This window comes from Biomphalaria glabrata, chromosome 8, assembly GCF_947242115.1.
Source record: "Biomphalaria glabrata chromosome 8, xgBioGlab47.1, whole genome shotgun sequence".
NCBI classification, from domain to species: Eukaryota; Metazoa; Mollusca; class Gastropoda; family Planorbidae; genus Biomphalaria; species Biomphalaria glabrata.
Window position 1 is genome coordinate 33,133,727 of NC_074718.1, and position 24,851 is coordinate 33,158,577.

At 36.7% G+C, this 24,851-nt stretch overlaps 1 protein-coding gene across 2 annotated transcripts; it reads left to right on the forward strand.

The window, feature by feature from the left end:
* The first annotated feature begins 733 nt into the window (after positions 1-733).
* Positions 734-24,132, forward strand: LOC106069341 (uncharacterized). 2 transcript variants are annotated; one of them, XM_056038525.1, is made up of 6 exons: positions 734-754; positions 11,155-11,781; positions 17,694-18,019; positions 19,534-19,700; positions 20,557-20,795; positions 23,702-24,132. In XM_056038525.1, the coding sequence occupies exons 2-6, from the start codon at positions 11,360-11,362 to the stop codon at positions 23,841-23,843; spliced, it is 1,296 nt and encodes a 431-aa protein (XP_055894500.1). In that variant the 5' UTR covers positions 734-754; positions 11,155-11,359; the 3' UTR covers positions 23,844-24,132. The 2 variants fall into 2 exon arrangements, with proteins under 2 accessions (XP_055894500.1, XP_055894499.1); XM_056038524.1 differs by lacking the exon at positions 734-754 and adding an exon at positions 10,098-10,281.
* Positions 24,133-24,851: the final 719 nt, after the last annotated feature.

Here is a 24,851-nt window from a genome sequence, read left to right on the forward strand (position 1 = left end):
AATCTCCCATTGGACATACATATATTTGCGCAACTATCTATAGCGGTATATGAAAATGATTAAGTTAATTAATTAACCTATTGCGTAAACTATGGCTTTAATAGGGATGTACTCCTTTCAGACCTAGTGATATATTGGGACAGATATGTAAAGCTCATCTGTTTCTATAGCCCACGGTTAACGAGGGTGCTATGTAGAATGACCAACCGCTGTTACATCCCTTACTTAGGTAGCCTTAGAGTTGATCAGCGAGGGTGCTATGTGGCCAGCACAACGAACAACCACCTTTACGCCCCCAACTGAAGTGATGAAGCCCTAGAGTTGGGTTCACTTGGGGGAGTCCTAATACTCTATTGACAACTGAATTATAGAGCAATAGGGAATCGAACTTGAGACTCCAAGACCACCACGCCCCATTATGGACTTAATAATGTTTGTGCGAAAGGGACAGAGTTTACTCACAATATTTTAAAGAATTTGATAACAAAGAAAGAAGAATGGCTTGAATCTTAATGATGTGATGAATGCGTTAGCCACGGTTGTTAGGCGGAGACGGTATTTTGACACATTTTATCACTTAAAGGTGTGTCTACCTTGTTTGATCGATTAGACTAGACAAACAGTGTCGGATCGATCGGTGGGCACACATTTGTGTCACAGGAACTATAGTGACTTGACAACTCATCCCTTCTTACTTTTTGTTGGCGTTTTGCAAATACGACTTCACGAAACGACGTGTGATTTAACATACGAGGTAGGCCAGTGTCTAGGTAGGCCAGTGTCTAGGTAGGCCAGTTTCTAGGTAGGCCAGTTTCTAGGTAGGCCAATGTCTAGGTAGGCCAGAGTCTAGGTAGGCTAGTGTCTAGGTAGGCATATGTCTTCTATCTTGTCTGCTTTCTTGAATGCTTTTTTAAAGGAGATTCGTCAATGTAATTAATATTGAGCCCCAATACAATAGCTTAGACAATTGTAGACCTAGGCCTACATCATCTGATAAAAGTCACATGAAAAATATTTATTTTTAAGTAAACATAGAATTAGAAAGATGTAGATCTTAATGGTTTTAGACAAACAAATCAAATATTATTCTTTCCTGGCTTTTTTTTTCTTCTGTCCCGGTTTCTATGTGCTGGTCACATGACCGCCTCGTTAAACGCTGTCATAGAAACAGATGTGCTTCACATCATCTATGTTCTGTAGATCGCAATGTCTGAAAGGGGTACCAAACTTTCCTCTACCTTTTTTTACGCAGACGAAATACTTCTTCAAGCGAGCGATGTCTATAAACCTGAAGATCATTTATCTATCTCATAAATCAAAGATGTTCCTTTAAAAGAGAAGGAAATTATCTCCTACGCATTTGATATCCATTTTTAGACCTATAGGTCGTCAAATGATGACAAAAAAACAAAATGGAACTATCTAGATCTACTATGCATGAAAGGGTCAGACTTGTTTTAATCTTGGTAATGTAGAATAATTAGTAGATCTGGTATAAGGTTGAACTCATTAAAAAAAAGGTGCACTGTTTAAGACACTGAAACGGTGTATAGATAGGGCACATGCTTTATTTAAAATTGTTTAGGGAGGTATACATTAATTGATCTAAGAGTGACTAAGAGGTCCACATCGTAGTTCGACAAATGTTCATCTAGATCTAGAAATGACCTTCATAGATTGTATAGGGAGGTATACATTAATATACATTAATTCTTTTTTAATGTTTAGCCAACATATAAACAGACAATAAATAGATAGCCTAGATAAGATAGCAGATACAAAAGAGAGAGGACGAGGGGAAGTAGGAACTTTGACATCAGGTTCAGAATACTGAGCGCAGCCAATAGGTAAAATCCGATAGATACTTTTTGAAATCGTGTATCAAAACCATAAGGTTTTACAGCTTATGTGCTAGAAGAAATGTTAGTATGGGAAATACTTGACTTATGTAAAAATTTCACAAAAAAAAACAACAAAACATTCCTATAAGCATTACAACGGCGACATCGTCCAACTCAGCATTGCACAACTCTACCCATCACATTCCGGTGCGACACTTGTAGCATTGATCATGCGGGTTGGTTTCTTTCCTTGTCTACTCTCAATACACACTATCGGCTACTCTCCTGTTTGTTGAAGATTTACAAGACAAAACGTAGCGAAACAAAGCGTTTAATACAATCTTCAAAGACGCCCTACAATCTGTTGGAAAGTAACGCCCTTATCTAACAGATCTCTTCTCAAAATTAGGATACCCTTTTTTAGACCTTGCGAGCTATGGGAGCAGAAAATGAAAGCTCATTTGTTTCTATGTCTGACTGTAAATGAGTGTGTCTTTTGGCCAGCCAAACCATACCACGACCTACCGCCTTTACTTCCCAAAAAATATATCAGGTAGCAGTAAGTTGGGTGGACTCAGGGGGGTGTCCTAAAAATAAATAAGTTCAATATACCAATTTTCACCGGGTTTCGAACTCAAGAACCCTCGGTTTGGAAGCCAAGCGCTTTAGCATTCAGCCTCCAAGCTTTAAAACTGGGAAGAGAAGTAGCTAATCAAAGTATGTTTCCTGTCGAACAAAAATTGCTAATGAAAGTCCCAGATTTCTTCAGAATTGCGTGTAAATAGCATTTGATCTCTAACTATTTTGTTTTCAATATTCCTCCCTCGGTTGATGCGATGTGTTGGTAGAGCAGGAACAAGATTAGATGAAAGTCTTGGGCTTTAAGTTTAGTTAAGACAGTCAGTTTGAAATTGATGGAAGCGCTGAGTGTATCTAAATTCGACAAAGTTTTAGAGTTCACTATCAGGCATCAGGATCATAAATATCAGACATCAGAATCATACCTTGATATAAGGGATCAGAATCAGACATTAATACCAAACATCAGAATCAGACATTAATATCAGACATCAGAATCATACATTGATATAAGAGATAAGAGTCAGACAATGTCATCAAAATCAGTTGGATAAATTCACAGAAAGTTGTTGTTTAAAAATCGTCAACTTTTGGCCCGGAAGTATAGTTCACCAAGGGTTAAAGGGAATGTCATATCTCAAGGGTTTTCTCACTCATTTCCAATCCCTAACAAGGATTGAAGCGATCTTCAGACAGACAACATGGTCAACTAATGAATAGAGCAAGTTGAATGCGGACTTAATGTAGCGGTCATGGTGATCTACAGCGTTTGGCATGCGCCCAAGTCAACAGACTGCCTCTTGCTGACCTTAGCTCAATCACCTAAACACAGACAATTCAAGAGCCCAATATTGGCATTTCAATAACGGATGGATCCAACTCCTTTATTGAATTTTGTAAAAAAATTTTAGTGTCAGCATGACTGGCTAATATCTTCACCTTTAAATTCTGTTCAAAAGCTAAAAGCATCCCCCCCCCAAAAAAAAAGGTATACATTTCTAACAATTAATATCTATTTAGTTTGAAGATTGAGGATCCCCTCGATTACTTTGCCTGACTATGGCGACATATTGCATTTCCAAATAATTATTTTCTTTATGAACTGGCCAAAAATCTAAGCTATTCAGCAATTACAATTTGGCAGATTAACATTCGCAAGTCGTGAGCTAAGTTTGACCTTTGTGACATCACTAATGATTATATTCGTGTTTTTTTTTTTTTTTTGGGGGGGGGGGAGGTGCGGTTGCCATAGCGTTTTATCCTGTCTACAGCCGCCCGTCAATTGTAATGTTGTCTTCCCATTCTTTCATAGCCTGCCTCTCTTTCTTTTTACTGCGACAATTCCTTGTAGGAAGATTTTTGCGAGTCTTGGAGCTATTCCGAAACGGATTCTTTGCCCTAACGATACAAGACACAGTTAGTGTTAATACTCGGTCATTGGCTTATAGCTCTAATTACTTAGAATAACTAAACCGATGTGGAGTATTAAATGTCGAACTTGAACTAAACATGAACACGCTTCTTTGAAAATAAAACTGAATAGAACTTTTGATGTCTAAATAAACACAGATTCAATAGGAAAGTAGATGTATGTAATAATAATTGAAACAAGATCTAACTCTCTCAAAATACACGTCTTTTTCAATCTCATGCCTCCTGCTAGTCTCAGATCTCCTGCTAGTATTCTCCTTCAACTTTCCCACCAGCGTTTGTTCACCCGAATTAAGACAGACCACCGCGTAGTTTCATCAGAATCTCTTCAGGCTACACTACACAACCAAAAAAATCCTCATGATTGCATCATAAACACGCACATACAATCCATAACAGTTAAGACGGCTAGAAGTCTAGAAATGATTAAGCTTATGCTTAAACACGATGATGTGGACAAAAGTTAAAAGTGTAGAAAATCTAGAAGATTCGGCTGACGAGATAGTGATAGAGTAGCCTATCTAGGTATGTCAGAATCGGCGAATCCAGATCGACATAACTAAGTTGAGAAAATAATTCTTCCGCATTTGACCTGATAAATTAGGCGCCTCCTAAATAAGAGTAACAAAAGAACCTAGCCACAAGAAGTAAGGGATACTAACACATCTTCTTCTGGGATAGGCCAGTGTTAGCGAATTTTATTCAATCATTTATATTTTATATTCAAAAACAAAAACAAATAGAAATAATTATCGACATTGCCGCTTGGATTATTGCTTCAAGACTTCATTATTCAGTTTGCAAATTCATGGGAACTATAACCTGGGTGGACACGGTTCGGGTAAACGGCTCTAACGATTTTCCTAGAAAGTTTGACAGTTGGTGTATATCTTCGAGAAAAGAATTACTAGCTAATTGGCCAAACTGGAAAAACTCAAGTTTGACCGTTATATTTTTTACTAAATATTAGCTTCTAAAATCAAATTTGGTCTTGAAAATCTTTATTTTCAACGGACACGTCCTCGATTTTTTCGCATGTTGTCTCTAGTCATTAAAGAGTTTTTAAAAAAACTGACGCACAAGAACATAGGCCTATTATTAAAATATTAAAAACTCTGAGTAGTTCATACATTCGCTTAACCAGAAGTTTTTGTTTCGGTGAGGAAGGACAAGGGTGGAGTTAAAAATACTCCTCTTTTAAATCTATCATCCATTAATGATTAAGATCAAAATAATCGCTCTTACAAAGGTTGATCAACCGTATAAAGTAGGAATGGTCTTATTTTTAAAAGTATTAATTTCAATTATATTTGTTTTATTACTTTATACACGTCTGTAATGTTCCAATGACATGAACAAAATTCTTATATTGTTAGCATTTCAAATAAGAAATGTTTAGTTTAGTGATGGCTCGAGACAATAGCAAGAGATTGGGTCAAAGGTCGAAGGGAAACCTAGTCATTATTTGCATATATTTATATGCTAATTTAAAAGCTGGATACCTTTACAGAGGCCGCGATTTTAAAACTACTACAGAAGACAGACGAACCAAAATCGGTCACTTGAAGACAATTGTGCTGGATTTAACAAAATGTGCAGGTCATGGCTGGGTCTTAGTAGCTAAGTGATATACTACCCTCCTCCCTAATATTCCAACGCATAGGCAAGTATTATTATACTAATTTAAGCAGTTTATTGACAAATGTGATTGTATAAGTAGATCTTTTTTTTTTATTTTTTGCTATCACAAAAAAAAAAAAAAAAAAAGAAAGTAAAAAAAAAATTCTAAGATTAATCGGCGATAAAAATTCATGTTATTTCAATATTCTAACAAAGTTCTCTTTGCATTTGTTTGATAACTAAATCCACTAGTTACAGAGAGAAAGAGAGAGATGAGCAGTTACATAGAAAGACAGAGAGAGAGAGAGAGAAAGAGAGAGAAAGAAAGAGAGAGAGAGAGAGTAACAGAAAATCAGAGAAAATTTATAAAATGTTGCTTGGATCCCATTGTGTGTGTATGTGTGAATGAGTGTGTATGTGTGAATGAGTGTGTATGTGTGAATGAGTGTGTATGTGTGAATGAGTGTGCCAAACTAACGTCTCCCTATCCCAGCAAACACCCGTCATCCACTGACCTATATCTCAAGCTCGCTTTAAGTTGTACCCATTCATTCAATGCCAACGTAGATGTGACGTTATTTCAATGAATAAACAAGCTAGAGTCAATGTCAGACTGGGCGTCACAGGGCGGCTGATTTCTTGTTACAGGTGAGGTGGTAGGAGGCTGCCAAAGTAGGATGGGAAGGGCCGGACGGGAGGTAGAGAGGGCGATCACGTGACATAGTGTTGTCACTCTCTACTCTTCATACCCATTACAGTCTCAAACTCCCCTTATGACATTTGGCACGTACCTAATGTCTGACCAAATGACGCCATTTATAGATTTGTTACTTAGGATTTGGCAATCTTAAAGGAGGACGGCGTAACGGAGGTGTCCCCCGTAATCGCCATAAAGATCAACTCATGCCCCATTTCACCCTCACTGGCATAGATAGAAAGTAGCTGGCAGCAGATGCCCTCTGAGAGACAGTTGAAGAGCTCTCACATAGTGCTCCGGGACATACATTTGAAACCCAAAGGAAAGTCCATATTGAAGACACAGAAGACGGAAAGAAAACTGAAATTGACCCCCGGCGGACAACGGCTTTGTCTGCATTAGATGCGGAAAAATATGCAGGCTGCAAACTCGGTTCGCGTAGTCATGTGAAGCACTGCACTCATCCTTATTCTTCGGAATCGAAGACAATGCCATTATTACATTGGATTTGATTATTTCTTTTGCCATAAGAGCATCCCTTAACATTTAGTGCGAGACAAAAAAATAATACTTTCATTAAATGAAATAAGCATTTGGATTTCTTTAACCTTACATGGAAGTTTGCTTTGAACGATTTAATTTTTACAAAATAGCTTAAAGTACAGAGTTAATACACCAGAAAAATACAACCTGGTGAATACATGCAAAGAATAGCACTGTATCTCGGCCAGATGCAGGGCCGGCCTTAGGCGTAAGCAAACTAGGCAGGGGGGGGGGGCCTCGCAAAGGATACATTTTTTTAGAGAAAAAAAAAGCAAAGCAGAACTCTATGGCTCTATGTCTACTAGCCTAGCTTTATGTCTACTAGCCTAGCTGTAAGTCTCTACTATGATGGTTCAAGGTTTATGCACGAATGTTTAGATCTACTTGTTAAACTACATATGTAAGTAGACCAGGGCCGGCCTTAGGCATAGGCTAACTAGGCAGTCGCCTAGAACCTCCGATTGGTGGGGGCCTCGCACAGGACTCAAAACAATTTTTTGAGAGAAAACTCTGATTATGTCTAAGAGTGACAATCCTTGTTTCAATTAAGAGGCTCCAACTGCTGCGATTTAGCACCTTTTTTTTTAAATAAGAGGCTACTTCAGTTATATATCTTTTACCTAATACCTCCTACAGCACCTAAAAAAAAGTAGGCTTTTTTATTGGGGGTGGGGGGTGGGGGGGGGGCTTATATAATTCGTAGCTAGCATTAAAGTCAAAGTCTAGTTACTTAAAAAAAAAAACACTATAATATGATTTTGTTGTTGACATTCACAAAGTGTTCGTTTTCTGTACTGTCCTACTGGGATAATAAGCATAAATGGTGTTTCGCTTTCACTTCAATCTCCTCGATAGAGTTCATAAAATATTTCAATTTCAACCGATTCTGGCTAGGCCATTGATGCATCCATAGTAACGAAATAAGGGGGAATATGAAGCTAATTCACGTTTCTTGAAAAAACAAATTTGAAAGGAAATAAAATAAGTAATAGATCTAGGTCTATTTCTTTTAAAAAGTTACAACCATTGCGTTCAAATGCTGGAGACATTGTTCTATAAATATTCCCTCTGTTCAAACAGACACTCGATATAGATGTAAGCCTACGCTATCGAGGATGAGTGCTGGCTGGACGTTCAATTGACTTTCTCTATCGGCCAAACCTGAACTGAGGGGATTGTTTCAGAGTTTTCACATTTAGAGAAAGAAATAAACTTCTTTTAAGCCGTTAAAAAACATGTGTAGGCTGAGGAGTTATCTGAAACGAACTATTGATTATTATTTTTAAAATATTTTATCTTTAAAGAAGAAAGAATAGCATACATTTAGTAATTACTACTAATGAATAACAATGTCTAGGTATCTTAACTAATCTAAAGCCACACGATTTATTTGAGTTATGTTCCTTTGTCGTTGTTGGTCGACATAAGACTATTATTTATGTTTTAAAAGTCTACGGCCCAATACTTGTATTTGTTTTTGATTTTGAAAGCGAGAATCGACTACAAGGTAGCTACACTTTGTCATCAGTGTATCTATCATATAGAAATGCTCTTGTACCTTAGCGAACTGATCACTCCATATGTCCCACAGAGAGCCCTGCGCTCGATGGACTCAACGCATCTAGTGGTGCCACGTTTCTCCCTCAAAAGCTACGGGCTGCGGGCTTTTTCTGTGCACGGACCAAAGGTTTGGAACTCACTCCACATGATCTCAGACAGACAATATGCTACACCACTTTCAAGAAGAACATTAAGACCTAGCTGTTTAAAACATTTTTAGATTAGTTTGTCATTTTAGTTCTCGTATTTATGTTTGTCATGTTATTACAGCGCCTTGAGCCTACATTTCGTTTGTTAACAGCGCTTTATAAATAAAATTATTATTATTATTAATACCATTATTATTATTATTATTATTATTATTATGTATTCAATGATAATTAACAATGTGAAGATAATGATAATAATAATAATCATCTTTATTGTCCGTATGGAAATTTGTCTTACAATTTGTGCATTACACCAAACACAAAACATTCTAATATTGCCTGTATTGTACGGGGAATACATAAAGGCATGTGTGGTCAACAAAATACATTGACCTCTAGTCAGTAGCGTAGAAACCAAGGCGCAAATGGATTCATTGCTGAGCCCATGACCAAAATACATTTTTTTTTTAAATTGACTCTACGAATTTAAATGTATACTTGTTGGAAATCGTTGCTAAAAAAGTGTAATTGGAAATTTTGAAGTAGAACCTGCATCGTTAAGTTTTTTTTTAAATATAATAATGAACTGATACGGGTAACCTGCTACGCCGCCTTCGTTATTACACGTAGATAATATACACATTAAAAAACACACTTATTTCGAAAGTAAAAAGGTGTCAAAATAAAAATTCCATTATAGGTAACCATTCTTTTAGAGCTCAATTTTGAAAAGAATTTAGAGACTTATATTCTTATAGCTTGGTATGTTCGGTGTATGTCTTGACTAAATAGAATGCCATTTCAATAGCGAAAGAGAAGGTGAAATAAACGCGATCTATTTTTACTATTTTTGGAGATTTTCAAACTTGGCGGGAAAACTATAAATAGCTAGCTTTTTGGTGTATCCGGAGTACAAAATAAAGATAGTGCTGATAAGCTGTTTAAAAAGTATAGGATAGTAGTTTTAGCACTACAGACTCGAAGGTTCTAAGCACCTTCCCATTGTACCAGACGGCTCTATCGTGATCACATGGAGAGACATTACATCACGGTGAACGAGGCATTTCTTCCGTTGAAAAGAATGTTACCTGGAGATACCTTCAACTCGGTGGTTCATTGAGATTCAGCATCAGTGCACCAGCCCAAAGGGAATGTTCAAACAAACCCAAGGATAGGTCGACAACGACGTTGCATCCCAGCCTACCCCTCCCCCTTCCACCCTGACCACGTAATAAACTCGAAAGCTACGAAACAGCGAATGCGAAAAATTCGTAATTGTGTTTTTTTTTTAATATTCAGTTAATACGTTTATTAAATAATATTCATTATGTTTGTTAAAATACGTTTACGTAATACAAATTTTTTATTTCATTTATACGATTAGAATGTTATATTTATTAAAAAAACGAAAATAAAACAACGAATTTTTATATTTAAATAAAGCAAAGGACTAAAGGAAACAAAATGCGAAAACTGCACACTTAGACAAACATGGATTTGTTAACACATTAAAAAGCGTTTATTTATTGTTAACATTTTTTTTGAGGGCTTAGAAAATCAACCAGAAAATAAAGTGAAAACCAAAATGAACCATAGTTTTTTTGGCATTCATTAAATCTCCAAACTAAAACATGCTAAGAGTTCACCCATTTGGTATAAAAGAAAGAACTTGCTGAATGTCCTTCAGTAGAAATTTTTTGAAACGTAACAAAATAAATACAAGAATTTACTTTTTGGCTTTTTCTTTCGCTTTTTAAGTTTATAATTTAACAACCTAAGAAGTTCTAGAGACGTGAACACTATTGAGACATTTTAAAGGACTACGATTGACAATTTAAAAACAAAGCTACAGCAAAGTGAGGTATTATAATTTGTTTTTACTAGTGCTATCCACGGTTTGAAACATTAGAAAAATAAAATATTTTAAATTAAATAGTTTTGGTCTACATTTTTTTAAGCTATAAAGAAGTCGTCTGCTTATAAACTAAAGTTTGTATTTTATCTTTAATTTCAATAGTGATCAGTTCCTAATGCTATAAACTGAGTGTTTTGAGCTCAGATTCTTATGAAAGTTCTTTTTGTCATTGTTTTGTATTGTAGGTCATTGTGCTGGCCACATCGTTCGATGGTTAAGCGCGAAAACAGAAACATTAAGCTAACGAATCGCCATATTTCAAAGAGAACATTCTTCTTAACTTAGAAAGTTTTTAGAAAAATGCACACAATAAAATAGATATTCATACTTTTTAGAAATTATTTTTAACAATGAGCGCATAGAAAAGCCGCCATCCAAACTGGCAAATCAAATATTTGATAGCCTTCAAACTATAGAGACTATCCCTGCGCATTTAGATCTAGATCTCCAGAGCTAAGTAGATACGATACGGTAGGCATTCGTCTCGTAGTTCATAGCAACGTCTGCCAGATTTTCGTCATGATTTAAACCATACATATCTGTGTACATGTTTGTACAATTTCTCATTGAATGCATACTTTAGTTCGTAGTAAGAATCTATCTGTATTCAGTCCATTGTCCCAGGCCAAAGGTATATTATGGTTTTATTATCCCACTTCTAGCATAGGGGATTGGGTGTATTTTGAGTGAAATTTTAATCTGGTCTCAATCTAAAATTATTTTTTTAAATATATCTATCTGATTTATATAATGTATGTCAACAACAATACAAAGAAGAAAGACTAAATACTATTCTCCTTTTTTTCTCTCTATTTTCAGATTTAAGCATTGTTATATTTTGGATTAAATTGTGATTTTTGCGACATTTAATTCAAAGGATAAAGGGGAATAAAGAGCACTTTACATTCTGTTGTTATAGCCCTTTAAGCTGGGTTGTGGTTTTCTAAGTTGCAAAACTTAGATAAATCTGTTGTTCTGTTTCTATACTGTGGCTTTATTACCAACAACCTTTCATAATTCTGCAATGGATATCAGAAGATATCAATACCAGTACAGCGTTGTCTCAGCAGTGATTCTGTTGATCGCATGTGGACAGTCAGCTTTCGCGCAATACATTTCATATCAAGGTCCTAGCCAGCAGAGTAATCCACTGGACATTGCATCCATCCTTCAGCTCATCTTTAAAGGTCAGTTCTATGACAAAGTGGGCGTGTCATCAGAGCCCACCACCACCACAACATCCACAACGACGTCCACCACAAAGTCTGTAAACCTCAACAATTACCTTAACGGGGACGGCAGCGTAAACAGAGACAGAGCTGGACTTCTACCCTCCTTCTTAACTACAACCACTAGATCCCCAGCACAGGATAGAGCCCAGGGCAATACGCCCAGCTGGTTAGACATCCTTCTTAGACGTTTCCCAACACAGACGATCAAACCGCAGTAAGTAGCTAAAATATTCTTTAAAAAAAATAATTCCTATTATTATTTTACACTGCGTTTACTTATGGGTGTGGGAGTGGGGTGGTATTTCAAAAAATGGCTCTAAAAATTATAATATTTTAGTCGTCTTCGAGAACAGTGTCCACCCAGGTTTTGCCCATTCCGTAAGTGCGACTTGAATAAAGGCAGTGGCTAGCTGGAATTTGCCATCATTTGGGAGCCCGGGGGGGGGTGGCTTGACCTGCTTGGGGGCCCCTGCATTTTTGCGTAATATTTAATATTTAATGTAAAAAAACAATTTTGAACCCTCATTTGGGGGCCCCTCTCCAGTGGGAGCCAGTGGGATTTTCAAATTCTCCCCCTTTCTACGCCACTGAATAGAGGTATTGTAAAAGTTATAAAAATTATAAATTAATTATTATTAATTACTTTGTTGTTTTTTCAACGTTAACACATAACGAGTAGAGATCAAGCGATCAATTTACCACGTGGGGTGTTTAGTTCGAATTCCTTAAGGGAAGTATCTTTGTATCTCTTTGTGTTGTCTCCCTTGAGAACGTTATCCGATGCCCAACTCCGCACAGAGCAAGTCGCTAAGTGATTCGATTGTCAGACATGCGTACTACATGCATTCGCTTTTTTTAGTGACTTAACCTGCGATTGGAATTGGAATCCAAAAATTCTGGTGATCTTTAAAACACACAGACAAGCACATTGACAAGTTTTATTTATGTATAAAGCTGATCTTTTTATAAGGACAAGACGTCTGTTGGAGATTTTCACCATAAACCAAGTGAAGAACGATCAATGGAACAGCACTGTAGCCAACTAAATAGAAAAGAATTAAGCAATCATTTTAACAACCTACAGGCTTTTAGGTGGCTGCCTGGTCGTGCGGTGTGCGCGCTAGACTGTCATTCGGACTTGTCGATGGTCCTGGGCTCATGCCCTACCCGCTGCAATCACCCGACGTCCTGTTGGAAGTTTGGACTAGGAAGTCAATTATCTTCAACTCAAAAAAAAGACAAACAATATCCCAAAGCGTGGCACATGCTCGTCATCATCCAATACACTCACGAAAACAAACGTAAAAGAGGTAACACTAAAATTGTTCATAGCGATATGAAGTGGCACTTGTAACCTTTCTTTTGTTATGTGATATGAAAGCATCTCAACTTCTATTGTTATGTGATCCATGCAATGCAACATTCTGCGCCCATTTGTGCGACTTTCTATTGTTATGTCATATGTGCATATGTAAACTTTCTATTGTTTGTTATGTGATATGTGCATATCTAAAAAATTTTTGTGTGATCTGTGCACATCTAAACTTTATCTTATGTGATCTGTGCACATCTAAACTTTGTCTTGTCATGTGATCTGTGCACATCTCTAAATATCTTTGACACAGACGCTATTAGTAAGTGTGAGATCAAATGTATTTTGCTTCGGTTCAAGACGAGTGACCTTTATAGCGACATTAGATCGTTGTCAATAGCCAGCAACGAGTCAATCAATAATCTTTTACGACATAACTGAAGGATATTTATAAGTCTTCTAACTCTTACCCTTATAGACTCTCATTGTTACGCCTAATTATTTCAATCGTTATCACTGTCAGCCCAGGCAAAGGGAAACTGAATTTAAAATATAAAGTGTCATAAGTGTGTTATGGAATTGGTTCCCATACTTCAATTTTTTTTAAAATGTTGTTTAAAGTTTAAACTGTCTTACTTTAAATTGGTCACTGCATTGAAGTGATTCTCTATAAATAGTGACCTAAATTTTCAACAAGTTTTTGCTTATATAGGTTTACGATATATAACTTTCTACTCCTGCTTGTAAAGCAAACAATTTAGTATAATTAGTGAATATAAAACTAAATTAATTATTTACGAATCATTGATTAACGAAGTGGTTAATTTTCTTATTTATCGCTGAATCTCTTGAATAAGCTGATAGGCTGTTGACTGAATCTCTTGAATAAGCTGACAGGCTGTTAACTGAATCTCTTGAATAAGCTGACAGACTGTTGACTGAATCTCTTGAATAAGCTGACAGGCTGTTGACATAATCTCTTGAATAAGCTGACAGGCTGTTGACAGAATCTCTTGAATAAACTGACAGGCTGTTGACTGAATCTCTTGAATAAGCTGACAGGCTGTTGACTGAATCTCTTGAATAAGCTGACAGGCTGTTGACTGAATCTCTTGAATAAGCTGACAGGCTGTTGACTGAATCTCTTGAATAAGCTGACAGGCTGTTGACTGAATCTCTTGAATAAGATGACAGGCTGTTCACAGAATCTCTTGAATAAGCTGACAGGCTGTTGACTGAATCTCTTGAATAAGCTGACAGGCTGTTGACTGAATATCTTGAATAAGATGACAGGCTGTTGACTGAATATCTTGAATAAGATGACAGGCTGTTGACTGAATATCTTGAATAAGATGACAGGCTGTTGGCTAAATCTCTTGAATAAGCTGACAGACTGTTGACTGAATCTCTTGAATAAGCTGACAGGCTGTTGACAGAATCTCTTGAATAAACTGACAGGCTGTTGACTGAATCTCTTGAATAGCTGACAGGCTGTTGACTGAATCTCTTGAATAAGCTGACAGGCTGTTGACTGAATCTCTTGAATAAGCTGACAGGCTGTTGACAGAATCTCTTGAATAAGCTGACAGACTGGTGACTGAATCTCTTGAATAAGCTGACAGGCTGTTGACTGAATCCGTTGGGTAGGCTGACAGGCTGTTGACTGAATCTGTTGGATAGGCTGATAGGCTGTTGACTGAATCTGTTGGATAGGCTGATAGGCTGTTGACTGAATCTGTTGGATAGGCTGATAGGCTGTTGACTGAATCCGTTGGATAGGCTGATAGGCTGTTGACTGAATCCGTTGGATAGGCTGATAGGCTGTTGACTGAATCTGTTGGATAGGCTGATAGGCTGTTGACTGAATCTGTTGGATAGGCTGATAGGCTGTTGAATTAAAACTGTTGGATAGGCTGATATGCTGTTGACTGAATCTGTTGGATAGGCTGATAGGCTGTTGACTGAATCTGTTGGATAGGCTGATAGGCTGTTGACTGAATCTGTTGGATAGGCTGATAGGCTGTTGACTGAATCTGTTGGATAGGCTGATAGGCTGTTGACTGAATCTGTTGGATAGGCTGATAGGCTGTTGACTGAATCTGTTGGATAGGCTGATAGGCAGTTGACTGAATCTGTTGGATAGGCTGATAGGCTGTTGACTGAATCTGTTGGATAGGCTGATAGGCTGTTGACTGAATCTGTTGGATAGGCTGATAGGCTGTTGACTGAATCTGTTGGATAGGCTGATAGGCTGTTGACTGAATCTGTTGGGTAGGCTGACAGGCTGTTGACTGAATCCGTTGGATAGGCTGATAGGCTGTTGACTGAATCTGTTGGATATGCTGATAGGCTGTTGACTGAATCCGTTGGATAGGCTGATAGGCTGTTGACTGAATCCGTTGGATAGGCTGATAGGCTGTTGACTGAATCTGTTGGATAGGCTGATAGGCTGTTGACTGAATCTGTTGGATAGGCTGATAGGCTGTTGACTGAATCTGTTGGATAGGCTGACAGGCTGTAAACTGAATCTGACTTTCTCACTTGACAAAAGCTGGTAACACTTTCAACCAGGACAAACAGCTTGATAACACATAGTCAGCAACAAAATCAATGCATTCAATCTATCGAATAAAAAAAATTTCGCTCTATAATCGAATTCGTTGATGTTGCTATAAGTAACAAGACATCACAAACATACAATATCAATGTCTGCTTTGTGCACAGCTTCTTCATAAGTGCTAGACATGAGCTAAAACCTTTGTTTCTCTCTAATGTCAACATTTATCGAAGTCGTCTCGACAATGCAGATCTGTTTATTATAACCATGTAGAAGCTAGAGCGCACCTTCTGCACTAATTTGGATGGCGGTTCGCAAGGCAGGGTTATAGGATCAGAAAATAATGATGTGCAATTCTACCGCTATTAAAATGTTTGTAAAAATGTTTTCCATGTTTCGGTTGTTCCTTTAAAGTTAAAGATAATTTATTTCTTAGTCCAAACCTCCCGCAGGATGACGGGGGGTGGGAGCGGGCAGGGTTTGAACCCGGGACCATCGATAAGTCCGAACGACAGTCCAGTGCGCAAACCGCACGACCAGGCAGCCATCCAATTACTATCAAATGTTGAAAAAAGTTATACAAATTTTTTATAAAACTTTTTAGTTTGTAACTAAACAAAATACAACCAAACTTTAATTTTTATCTAACTTTATTTTTTACTTAAATATCGGACGTACATATTTTAAACAAATAAACTAAAAGCTAGTGTAGCATGTCAGCAAACGTTTGTCCATCACTATCTCTAAGTATAGTCAGTAAAAATGTTTGCCATGTTGGAACTTTCGATAATATAAGAGTAGCTTTTATTTCTTTATTCGTTATAATATAACAGTAACTTTTAATCCTTTGTTTGTTATAATATAAGAGTAACTTTTAATTTTTTTTTCGTTATAATATCGTTTAGTTATGATAATAATAATAATAATAATAATAATAAGTCCTAGACTTAGGCGGAACTCCGTTGTTTCTGCAATGTCAATATTACTTTTCTAATAACAATGGCAATGTTTTTGAAATTCAATCAACCACTGGCATTGTTGGTTGGTGTTGGATGTGGCAAAATATGTAGATCTAAAGAACTAAAATACCAAGTAAATTAATTAATTTCCGAACAAATCTTATTAATTAAAAAAGTGAAGAATTTTTACCATAATAGTGTCACCAGTCTTACCATTTTCTGGTTGCACAATCTGGAAGAAAATTAACTGTTCAATCTGTCGGCCTAACGACATTGTTAGTAGCTACACAGTTGAAATATAACAACTTTCAGGTGGAACTGAGGGCTGAAGATATCCAAGTCTAACAAATAAAATGCTTATAAAAAATAACTAGCATTGTTTATTTTGCCATGGACTTCCCTCACTTGTTTTTGTCTCTGTTCCCCCTCCCCCCCCCCCAACTCTCCACCTTAACATACAGTGTTCTTTACACTCTATGATCTTTCTTCCGATTTTCAGTTGTTGTTTTTTTATATTTGATAGGCACTATGATATTTTTTGGGCTGGTCCTTTATTACTTTTTACATCCTGCTCCCCTTCCATTTCTTTCAACTTGAATTGTATCATCTGTAGCCTACCATCTCATTGGCACACCTGATTTATAATGCTACCTTTCCCAGCCATCTTATCTTATAAAACACACAAAAAAAAAGATAATTACGTCCTACGCATGTCCATAGGTCAATCTAGTCATGCATGTTAACCAATGACTTAAACTCTTCCAAGTCATTGGTTATCCTTGCTGACTCCAGGCAACCCATTCCATGCAGTAATAGCATAAGGGAAGAAGGAGCATTTGTACAAATTTGTCCTAGCATATGGGACGAGGAATGTGCCTTTATCTTTGTGCCTTTCTGAGTATTTTATTTTGTTATGTTTTTGTATTTGAAGATTATGTTTCAGTGTTTTATGTATAATTGCTACTTTACTTTTAAATACTTCCCCGGGCATGTGAATACTAATTTAACATACTTTTTAATATATATGAAATGCGTTTCTAATCTTTAGCATATTTCCACGAGTATTTGAAAGACTTTTCTTTAACATACACTCCCCAGGTATATGAGAAACTAATCTTTAACATACACTCCCCAGGTATATGAGAAACTATTCTTTAACATACACTCCCCAGGTCGTCTATATGAGAAACTATTCTTTAACATACACTCCCCATGTTGTCTATATGAGAAACTAATCTTTAACATACACTCCCCAGGTTGTCTATATGAGAAACTAATCTTTAACATACACTCCCCAGGTATCGTTCATACGACGAAGCAGAAACCACTGAGGTCACCAGTGCCTCCTCCACCGCCACCACAAAAAAGAACAACGGCGCCCTCCTGGTGACCAATGACGCCGTTTTTATCTTCAACAGCAACAGCGCCAAGAGCACCCCACAACCAAACAAAGAGAGCCCTACGCCCAACACAAAGGAGATCCAGGTCGAGGTCCAGGACAAGCCCTTCACCGGGGTGCCCAAAGATTTCTTCGACCATAAACAAAGGAAGAGGTCCGCTGAAAGAGACACAGACATAAGAGAGAACAAGACAGAGGCACCGGAAACGCATCAGACGACAGGAGGTAAAATTAGAAAGCATCAGCGCGTGTTGTAGGCATTATGGGTAAAAATGTCATGGACTCCTAAATCACACACCGAAGTAACAAGTGGTTTATCCTAGTTTGAAACGTTGAGGATTATTTGTTTCGCATAGCTAGTAAACTTTATTTGTACCAAAGAGAGAAATATTATTTTATACGAATTCCTTTTTTATTTAAAGAATAAATTCAATGTTTTTATACAAAGTTGTAGGGTTTTGCTTTTAAAAGATCGTTTACACATCATTACAGATCATTTCACATGGTTTTATGCAAATGCAAAGAAATAATTTTCTTAAATTATTACAATATAATAAATAGGCCTAAGTATTTTTTAAATATAATAATCGAAAGAGAATTTATTTTCTTTTTTAACAAAGGAATCAATAAAATAAATATAAACTAAATAAAAAAAGAGTAATATATTATATAATATAACCTCAGCATAGTTATGCATATTATTACACCTATTATAAACATTATTTTACAATTTAATTTCAATATTTTTATGTTTTGTAAAATAAACTAGAAAAAAAAAAGGAGAAGACGTTTTCCCTCTGATTATTCCATTAGAAGGCCCTACTCAATATTGGGGAGATGCATTGTGAAATTAAACATGCAATTTTGTTTTATGATTTCATATGACATCATTGATTTTCCATAAAAAAACATAAAACTTAATGAATTGTCATACACTGATATTAATTGTATTCAAGCAATTTTATTTTATTTCAAACCAAAATGTTGAGCTTATTTAATTTCTTCTGCTTAATTTTTAGTGTGTGTTTTGACATTTTGCCATGGTTTCAAATGATCATTTGCAATGATAGTCCAACTTTAAACGTAGCTTAACATCGACCCCATGAAGACAACGGCTTTGTCTGTACCTAGTTTGGCAAAAATGTGTAGGTCAAAACTGGACCTGTGTAGCCATGTCAAATACTGCATTGTTTGTTACATTAGGGATAAAAAGACGACCTTATTTATAAAATTTGTCTTAAATATAGATCTATGGATGAAATAATCAAAATTTGGAGCTAAAGTAATTTTTTTTTTCAAAATTAAAAAAAGATTTTAGCTTGTCATAAACAAAAAGCAAAGTAAATAAAAAATACTTAAAAAATAAGAGAGAGAGAGAGACCTTTCCCCGGCTTATCTTAGGAGAGAACTGCACATTTACAGCCATATAGCAGATTTATTTCCCTTATGCAATATAAACAATGCATTTAATTACCAATGATAAATTATTAATTGGGTAGATTTTTTTCATGGATTCATGTTTTGTTAGGGACAATGAATAATTTTGCAAAGTTTAAACTTGATCCGAGACTGGAAGGTAGGAGAACTAACATGTACAGGTTTTGTACGAGACAGGCAGATGGCGGGAATAGGTATGAGCTTTGTAAAAAAAAAAAAAAAAGAACATTTGCAGGTGGCGGCCTTGATGTAATTGCTGGGTTCGTAATGCATGCATAATAAGCAAGACTTGTCTAATTCAGGTTTGAACTGTTTAGCCTTGGAGCAGTTTGCACCTTGCGAGTACCACCGCCAGTGTTTCGCAAAGAATGTCGAAAGCTGTCAGGTTCGGGGCTCGTACATCGGTGACGAGGCGGACAGGTTGTGTCAGGCCGCTCAAAAGATTGTAGGGTCAACACAGTCGGAGCCAGTAAGTACAAGAACTGGTGGTACTCATGAGGGATTCTTGGATCATTTAGAAAGCATGCTTTCTTGTTTAATATCAGTTGGCAACAAGCCTTTCGAATACAAAGAAATGGCAACATAATCTTCAAATATATTAAAGTTCTTATAGAAAACATTGTATAATATCTATCTATCTATCTATCTATCTATCTATCTATCTATCTATCTATCTATCTATCTATCTATCTATCTATCTATCTCGCTCTCTTCTCTTCTCTCTCTGTCTGCCGTCTGTCTGCCTGTTTGTCTATCTATCTATCTATCTATCTATCTATCTATCTATCTATCTATCTATCTATCTATCTATCTATCTATCTCTCTCTCTCTCACTCTCTCTCTCTCTCTCTCTCTCTCTCTCTATATATATATATATATATATATATATATATATATATATATATATATATATATATATATATATATATATATATATGTCTGTCTGTCTCTCGGGTTTTGTTTTAAATTGTCCTACTTAGCAAAAGAGAAAAACATTTTTGCCTTATGCTTAACTTTAATGTTGCCAACTTTAGCAATAAATAGTATCGTTATTATGTAGAGGACAGAGGACATACAAATGGCGTAAGGTGTTAGGAGTATTAATTATTTCAGAAGACTTTTCCGAGAGTCAAATAGTGAGAGTTAACTAACTTTGCATGAAAATGGTAGAGGTGGTTGTAGTTTGGCTTACTATGGACTATGTAGCTGGCTGCCGGATTGGTGGTCTTCAAAGGTGTAGCTGGTTGCTTAGCGGGTCAAACTGCATGATGGTCAAACTACAAGATGTTACGGCGCTTCATGCAATTGTTTCCTCGCTGTCCTAGCTGAAATCCTACATCGCCAACTTAGACGAGTGTATCAAGGAGGAGCTGGTCGCCATCCTCGAGTCGCCCTCCTGCGACGACGTCACCTTGGTGCTGAGCGACGCCCTCCTTTACAGTAACCAGTCCAGTTGCTTGTACCTGAGCGGAGAGGTGTGCGACGTCATCAACGACCCCTTCGCGCGACGAGATCTGGCCCTGTTGTTCTCGGAGCCTTCAGCTGACCAAGACTTTATGATGAGGTAGGCACATGTTAGCCTAGTCAAAACTAGACACTATATAGATCTACGTTAACAAAGAAGTTATACAGAACTGGTCACTTGACTCTAGACACTATATAGATCTACTTTAACAGAGAAGTTATACAGAACTGGTCACTAGACACTGTGTAATCAGGATGGCTGCCTGGTCGTGCGGTTTGCACGCTGGACTGTCGTTCAGATTTATCGATGGTCCCGGGTTCAAACCCTGCCCGCTCCCATCCCCCGTCGTCCTGCGGGAGGTTTGGACTAGGAAGTAATTATCTTTAACTCTGAAGGAACATCCGAAACATGTAAAACATTTTACAAACATTTTAATCGTAATCTTTGCTGCCCCTTTTTGCTGATATAATCAGTATTTGCAGTAAAATTTAGTTTATTGTCTAGGATAGTACCAAGGTATTTAAAGGTTTGCACAATTTCAATAGTCTATCCAGCTACAGAAACAATAGGCCTATCATTTTCCTTCTTGTCCCTACGAAAATCGATTATCATTTCTTTGTTTTTTTTTTTACATTTACATAAAAAATAATAAAAAATTAACAAAGAAGTTATACAGAACTGCAACAGGACTGGCCACTAGACACTGTAGATCTATGTTAAGTAAGAAGTTATACAGGACTGCAACAGGACTGGCCACTAGACACTGTATAGATCTACGTTATGTAAGAAATTTTACAGGACTGGCCGCTGTATTCACAGTTGATTCGAGTTTGTATAACCTACATGAATGTAAATATGTTTATCATAACAATTGGCAGATATGTTTACATGTTTTTAGGAGTTTATATATAAAAAAATAAATAAATGCTGGACTAGTAAAGCTATTGAAAATTACATAATTCTTATCAAGATCCGAAGAGCTATTAGTAGCAATTATCTTGTGAACATATACAGCGAATATATAGGCCCTACCTATGATTGATAGTTTAGTTTTGACCAGTAAAAAAAAAGAAGAAGAATTATTAAGTCGCTTGGTTTGACGCTGTGTCACAAGTCAGGTGAAGAAAAAACCATTCAACAATGCAGCGCTCTTCTTCTTATTAAGTAAAAGCATTTAACGTATTGACTACCATTGACCCACTCCCTAACACCAAATACTGAATGCATAACAAGTTTATCTTTCGCGATTAAAAAAAATGGTGATTTTTCAAAATATGGCACCGTAATCCGGTTGACCCGATGTATCTACTTGCCAGATTGCCATGGCCTAATGCTAAATAAATAGGAAGATGTTGAATGACGCTGCATCGGTATGACCAAATCTTTGTTGACTCAACTAGGCGAAGGGTAAAGAAACCATCCCGTCTGTGTGCACGAGTAGCGTGCAGGACCAGTATAGATTTTTAAATTCAAAGCGTCTGGTTAGAGTTCCCGAGTTCTTATGTAGCTAAGTTGTTAATCTAGAGAAGAAATAACACCGAGCCAGGTATCCTACAAATGTCATACATACGCGCTTACACATAGAGAGAGAGAGAGAGAGAGAGAAAGAGAGAGCGAGAGAGGCGGAGAAAGATAGATGGAGAGAGAGAAAGAGAGAGCGAGAGAGGCGGAGAAAGATAGATGGAGAGAGAGAAAGAGAGAGCGAGAGAGGCGGAGAAAGATAGATGGAGAGAGAGAAAGAGAGAGCGAGAGAGGCGGAGAAAGATAGATGGAGAGAGAGAGAGAGAGGAAAGAATATGAAAGGAGTAAAGGACTAATTGATGATTTTTCAAAAGGTTTAGACTATGGTGAACAAATAGATGCTATCTTATTAGATTTTTTCTAAGGCTTTAGACTAAGTTCACCGCCATAGTTTGCTTAAAAAAATTAAACTATTTTGGCATTCATGGTACATTTCATCAATGGATTCAAGATTTTTGATAGGGAGAGAACAAACTGTAATAATAAATTACTCTAAATCAACAATAATGACAGTAAACTCAGGTGTACCTCAAGGAACAGTCTTAGGTCCACTACTATTTTTAATTTACCAAAGTCAGATTATTTGCAGACGATTGCATAATATATAGAACAATAAACATGAGACAATAGAACATAAACAATAGAACATAAACAATAGAACATGCATGTTATTCCATGACTTAAACTCCGCCAAGTCAATGGTTTTCCTGGCTGACTCAGGCAACCCAATCCATGCTCTATTAACACTAGGGAAGAAAGAATGTTTGTATAAATTGGTCCTAGCATTTGGAACAAGGAATGTGCCTTATCAATGTGTCTTTCTGAGTATTTTATTAAGTTTTGTTTTTGTTTTGAAGATTATGGTTCAGTGAGGGGGGGGGGACGTAAGAAGCAGAAAATGGAATGAAGAAGACGAAGAGATTAAAGAATGCAGTAAAAAGTGAGAGAACGAGAGGCCGTGGCGGAGAAAAGGAGATATGGAAGGTGGCAGAAAAAAAGAGAGGGAGAAAAAGATGAAAAATGAGGGAAGAAGAATAGAGAAAAACATACGGAAAGAGAGTGAGAGACAGAGAAGTGAGAAAGACAAACGAAAAAGAATTAAACATACAAAAAAACGAGAGATCAAGAAAATGGAGGGAGGGCACACTAAGGGTAGCGAGGAAAATCATAAGGACTCAGCATTGGAGGGAGTAGGGTTAAAAAAAAGAGTAAAAGAGAGATAAAAAGGCGAGAAGGTAATTTATCCCTTCAATCCAAAAGTTTACTTATGTTTTTATACATCTAGTTAAATCTTTACAACTATACAATCAACCAAATACGTATTAAACACACTGACCTATACCTAGGCTAGGTATATATAAACAAAATTATATTTGTCATTTGATTGTAGAAATGAATGCAAATGCATGAAGATTTTGGGGGCTCTTGTCAGCATAGATTTAACCTTTGACTGTAAATCACTGATGATGTCATTGTCATTGCAGACTGCTCATTACGTTACTCCAGCTGACCTCCTACTGCCCAGGTGACTCCTCCAAGATCTTCGTCACTGACGTTATGATGGAGGTCATGAGTGCCCAGGCAAAGTACAAGCTTCCGGAACCGCCTGTTCCCAAATTTTCTTGAGAAGCCTTCAGTACCACTGAATTTATTATTGACATTTATTACTGTATTCTGCACTTGTATTCTCCTTCATTTCCAGTTGGAAACTTGGTTCTTAATTGAGACTTCTCCACCATAGTGAACAAACATATAGGCATGTAATCTATTATTTAGACTGAAACTTTTGTTCATTTTTTATCCTTGCTTCGGTATATTTTTTCTCAACATTGTCTTGATCCAAAGTGTTGCCCTTTTTTTAAAAATTATTGTAAAACTAAATGTCAATAAACTATTTAAAAAGTTTTGTTTCCTACATTTTCGCAAATGTTTTTTTTTCTTTCTGTGTTTGTTCCATTTTGTGCTTATTGTTTTAATATTAATATGATAATTATAGTAATAGTAAAAACTACAATAATGGCACATGACCTGCGAATTCTCACAACTGGAGGTTCTAGAATAATCTAGAGTCAATAAACTAGCTGCTGTAGTGGAAAAGACCTATTTTGACTAACAATACATTGGATTTTTTAAGAATACGCAATTATCAAGGATATTGCAGTACCACTGTCACATAACATAAAAAAACAACGGCCCATGACCAAAAAAAAATAATATGATGTCAATATGTGTGTTTGTGTGTGTGTTTTAAACAACAATATAACCAACCATGATATCAACCACTACAGACATCTTTGAGGCACTTTGAATACTCTTACTGTCAGAGGACAGAACTGCTGCAGAGCTGCCACAGTTTCAGATAATTGTTAAGTAGACACTGTTAAGGGGACTTGTATGAATTTTGTTTCCCTCTAACGAATCTTAATTCTGGCAGAGTAGGAATATTATTCTTTAATAATAACTTGGGTCCTGGTGGCTGAGAGGTAAATCGTTTGGTTTCTGAACAGAGAGGTACAGGGTTCGAATATTGGTGAAGGCTGGGATTTTGAATTTCGGGTTTACCCAAATCTAATGGGTACCTGACTTAAGTTGGGGAAAGTAAAGGCGGTTGGTCGTTGTGCTGGCTTCATGACA